General features: G+C 37.4%; 1 protein-coding gene across 2 annotated transcripts in view; it reads left to right on the top strand.

Annotated features, from left to right (window-relative positions):
* Nucleotides 1–5,000, top strand: part of golga1 (golgin A1) — a 50,190-nt gene that overhangs the window by 31,972 nt on the left and 13,218 nt on the right. For both annotated transcript variants that reach the window (XM_056463391.1, XM_056463390.1), the window contains 4 exons: nt 442–567; nt 1,597–1,692; nt 3,870–3,965; nt 4,933–5,000. The exon at nt 4,933–5,000 is cut by the window's right edge and continues 28 nt beyond it. In XM_056463391.1, the coding sequence (XP_056319366.1) occupies nt 442–567; nt 1,597–1,692; nt 3,870–3,965; nt 4,933–5,000 (386 nt within the window). The remainder of the gene's footprint in view (nt 1–441; nt 568–1,596; nt 1,693–3,869; nt 3,966–4,932) is intronic.

Genomic DNA, 5,000 nt, shown 5'->3' with positions numbered 1-5,000 from the left:
TTAGGGCCCACTAAATCTGAGTATGATTTAATATCAATGCAGTAATAATGATCAAGTGTATGTAAACTTTAGAATGGGCAATTTTTTCAAAATAAATTTAACTGATATTTGCTCTTGTGGACCATATGTAAACTTCATTAATGTGAAATATCATATTCCGGTCAGTGCTAAAAAAAAAAAAAACTTAAACTTTAAAGCATTCCCCTTACATTGTTAAAATTTAACATTTCGCTGATTCTGCAGGGGTTATACAAACATTTTAGTACAGCTTTGTATGGAAATTAATCTTCTCTGTTTTACTTATGTTTTCATTATATATCCAAGTTGTTTTAAGACCGATTGTCATTCTTATTATTGATTCTTTCACTTTCATTCCACTGCGTTTGTTTGTTTATTTCATTGTTACATTGGTATAACTCATACCGCACTGTGATTGGTCAGGTTGCAGTGACGGAAGAGGAGCGAGAGCGTATACTGGCTAATCTGCAGGAGAAAGCCGCCTCTTTAGAAAGGAGACTAGAAGCAAACTTCTCTCAAGATGAACATCTACAGGAACTGCTTAAAGAGGTCAGAGTTAACACACACACACACACACACACATATAAATGCCGAGGCCAGAACAGGTGGACCAGAGTGTGGTTTGGTTGTGCTCGGGCGAAACTGAAGATGCTACGTCACTTTTAACTTTTCATGGAGGTAACGGTCTTAGGAGAGAACCCCAGACAATTCCTCCAGCTCCTCCGGGGGGATCCCTAGGTGTTCCCAGGCCAGCCGAGAGACATATTCCCTCCAGCGTATTCTGGGTCTTCCCCGAGGTCTCCTCCCGGTGGGACATGCCTGGAACACTTCCCTAAGTAGGCATCCAGGAGGCATACGAAACAGATGCCCGAGCCACCTCAGCTGACTTCTCTCAATGTGGAGGAGCAGCGGCTCTACTCCGAGCTCCTCCCGGGTGACAGAGCTCCTCACCCTATCTATAAGGGTGCACCCTGCCACCCTGTGAAGGAAACTCATTTCAGCCGCTTGTATCCGAGATCATGTTCTTTCAGTCATGATCCAAAGCTCATGAGCATAGGTGAGAGTAGGAACATAGATTGACCGGTGAAAGAGCGTTGCCTTTCGGCTCAGCTCCTTCATTACCACAACGAACTGATACATCGACCACATTAGTGCTGCCGCTGCACTGATCCACCTGTCAATCTCACGTTCCATCCTTCCCTCACTCGTGAACAAAACCCTAAGATACTTGAACTCCTCCACCTGGGGTAAGGACTTTCCTCCAACCTGGAGATGGCAAACCCCCTTTTTCCAGTGGAGCACCATGGCCTCGGACTTGGAGGTGCGGATTCTAATCCCAGCCATGCCACACTCAGCAGGAAACCACCCCAGTGCATGTTCAATGAAGCCAACAGAACAACATTGTCTGCAGATAACAGAGATGAAATCCTGTGGTCCCCGAACCAGACCCGCTCCAGCCCAAGGCTGCACTTTGAAATTCTGTCCATATTGTCTGAACCAAACAATATAATGCATATACCTGTCGTCAAACTACAGTTTCAGTCATCTGATGTCTGCATGTTGTGTTTGTACGTGTAGAAGTCTTCCTTGGAGCAGAGGTTAGAGGAGGCCAGAGGAGAGTTACTGCAGCAGAAAACCAGTCACACCACAGCAGTCAGTTCACTGGAGGCACAGGTATATTTTAATGTTTTGATATGTAGTTTATTCTTGTGATGACACAGTTTTTAAAAGAGAAAAATATGGCGTAATTTACTCACCCACCACTTGTTTCAAACCTGACTGAGTTTCTGAAAGATATTTAATAAAAAATCCATCAAGGTTTATAACTAGGGGTGTGAACCTACACTGGTCTCACGGTTCGGTTATGATTAACATGCCATCGATTCGGTTCAATTCGATATCTCAGTGCATTGACGATGCCTTCCATACACAGTTAGGTTTTTTTCTTCACAACACAAGAACTTTTTATTTATTTATCTATACATATATTTATATATGATTTGTAATACAATTTTGTCCTTTAATACAAGCAATAAGATATATGTACTTTACCTTTAATTTTACCTGCTCAAAGAAAACACTCTTATTGAACATTTTAAACAAAACTCAAATACATGCACTGAAGACAGCCTGAGCATTTATAGCAAATAAACTAATGTAAATATTATCCTCCTCATTTTATGAGCGCTGTCGAAAGAGTTTTATGATTGGTCATTGTCCTCACCCGCTCAACAGAAAGGGCTGCGCTTGGCTTTAGAAATGAAAGCACTGTTCACCGATGAGTGATGTGGGAAGAACAGCCACGGTTACAGTCTTTATGCAGATAATGCGTGGTTATCACAGGTTATCCGTAATGGATGCGGTGGAGAAAACTCACACTACAGACACGCTCGTGTCTGGATCCACAAGTATCGCTTTAACAGCTGAGAGGAGAAGAAAAGTTACCCCACAAACACGCCAGCGGGTCTAATGTCCAAAGTTAGAGAAGTGAGAGGCAGATGTTTCACCAGCTTTCATTTTTCCCTAGGAGTTAAATAGCAGCTCGTGTGCTGTACCTTCTTCATTGTCAGTAAAAGACTACCCAGCAAACTCACAAGCAGTGAATTGTGCATAATTATTTGCTTTTTAAGTAATTGGAGTGTTATATTTTCTCACCCTCGTCTCCTTCACCATAGTAATTTACGCCGCCATAACGCATAGGAAATAAATGACGTCAGTACGTACTAACCGGTTATGATTATTACTGAACCGATATCGAATTGTCCGCATCTGAATCGCGGTGCATTGAAGAAACAGTTAATTTTGACACCCCTAATTAACCCCTTGAGTAAATAATGAATACATTTTTTAAGAATCTTGTTGTGCTGCCTAAAATCGATACTTTATTTAGGATTATTTGACAAAAGAAAGTAAAAAAAAAAAAAAAAAAAAAAAAAAAAAAAAAAAAAACGGTAACTATTTGAAAAAATTTCTAAAACATTATAAATGTCTACTCTCCCTTTTAAATGTCATACATGCTTCCTGAATCAGAGTGTATTTCTAGAGAAAAACTGCTTATTATTAATTATTAGGTTTTTTAACAATTTTCTAAATGTATTTAAATTAAGAAAGAAGAATTGTTGAATCAAATTCCATTGTGAGTTTCGTCAAATTTAATTGAACATTCAAAAAGCATTTTAAATGGAATTGAAATCTAAAATTCTTGCATCTAATCAATTTGCTCTTTACCCAAAGGTTCACAGCATTAATATTCTACTATATCCAATATTGTTCTACTGATCTACACTACCGGTCAAAAGTTTGGGGTCAGTTTTTTTTTTTTTTTTCATCAAGGCGCCATTTATTAAATTACTTTTTTTTTTAAATTGTTAAATACTTATGTATTATACTTTTTATTTTCTTATTTAAAAATTGTATTATTCTTCTTATTTTTTTATTGTATGTAATTTTAATTAAAACTATTACTCCAGTCATTATTGCTTTTATTACTACTTTATTTACTTTATTATGATAAATAATTGTAATAATAATAATAATAAAAATTTGAGTGATTTCTGAAGGATCATGTGACTCTAAAGACTAGAGTAATGAAGCTGAAAATTCATCATTAAAATCACTGGAATAAATTATTCAATTAAATGATAAACTTCTTTTGAACAGTTATTTTATAGTGCAAAAACATTTCACAATTTTGCAATTTGTACTGTATTTTTGATGAAATAAATGCAGCCTTGGCGAACAGGATAAGCTTATTTTTACATCCTACTGACCCCAAACTTTTGACCGGTAGTGTATTACACTGTATCTATGAATGTTAATTAGAGAAATTCAGTTGTTTGGTTTGTTTGTAGGTCTCTCGGCAGAATGCTAGCATAACAGATCTGCAGACTCTGGTCAAACACAAAGATGACTCGTCCAAAGCTTACAGAGAAAGAACAGACGCACAGGTGAGAACACTTATAGTTTATAGTTAATTGCTAAGTTCGCCAAAATCTTAATTGCGCTGGTGTTTCTTTGGACCACAAATATTGCATCAGTTTCTGCGAGTGCAGATCTCTATAGGTCAGATGAGCAGTCAAAATAGGTAGAAAACTGGAGCACTGGTCCTGTTGATGTGTATTCAGCAAAACAAGTTTCAAATGAATGGGTTTTTATTAAACCAATCGAATAGTGAACGCATGATGACATTTTTTTATTGTCATTTTTACATGTATTAGTGTAACAATGTTATTTATAGTAACAGCTGGCGGCCCCCACTGCAATACCATAACGGCACCCTGGGGGCGTCGACTAACAGGGTCAAAACCACTAATTTAGATTTTTCGCCTCATGAAAATTTCGAAGGATTTGATCTTGCACAGAAGATGCGATTGAGGGAAATACCACACGTTTGGGGCAATCATGACGCACCTTCCACGTCATTCATTCCGTCCACAAAAAATTCACCATTTGCATTGACTTTTTGTATAATCTACTAGCGCTAATACTTAAAATAGCATTTTTGTGAACTCAGGAAACTATCAAATCTATTAACAAAACTATCTAAATATTTTGAACATATTTTGAACATTTAAAAATAGCATTGAAATTAAAATATGACAGATTAAAAACTATCGCAATTTTGCTTGGTAAAACAGACTAAAATTCATTATTATTATGATGGACTACACATTCGACAGGCTCCACTGATTCGGACTAAACACTGGTCTCTGTACACTGCTTTTGTGGTATAAATGTACGTATAAACGTATTAATGCTAGGACAAAAAAAACTAATATTATGTAATCCAAAAAAGAAATAATGCTGTATGGCGTTAGAACAATGCCTGGGTGAGTACATGCCGATGAGTGTTTTTTTTTTTCTCCATCTTCCGGTGAGCAAACTCTTGAACTCGCATGATGTGTATTCTGTCAGATATCAGATCTGGAGCAGAGACTGGCTGACTGTGCTGAGATGATGAAGAGTCTACAACAGCAACTTAA

Source organism: Danio aesculapii, chromosome 8, assembly GCF_903798145.1.
Source record: "Danio aesculapii chromosome 8, fDanAes4.1, whole genome shotgun sequence".
Taxonomy (NCBI): Eukaryota; Metazoa; Chordata; class Actinopteri; order Cypriniformes; family Danionidae; genus Danio; species Danio aesculapii.
This window is presented reverse-complemented; position numbering and strand designations above follow the sequence as displayed.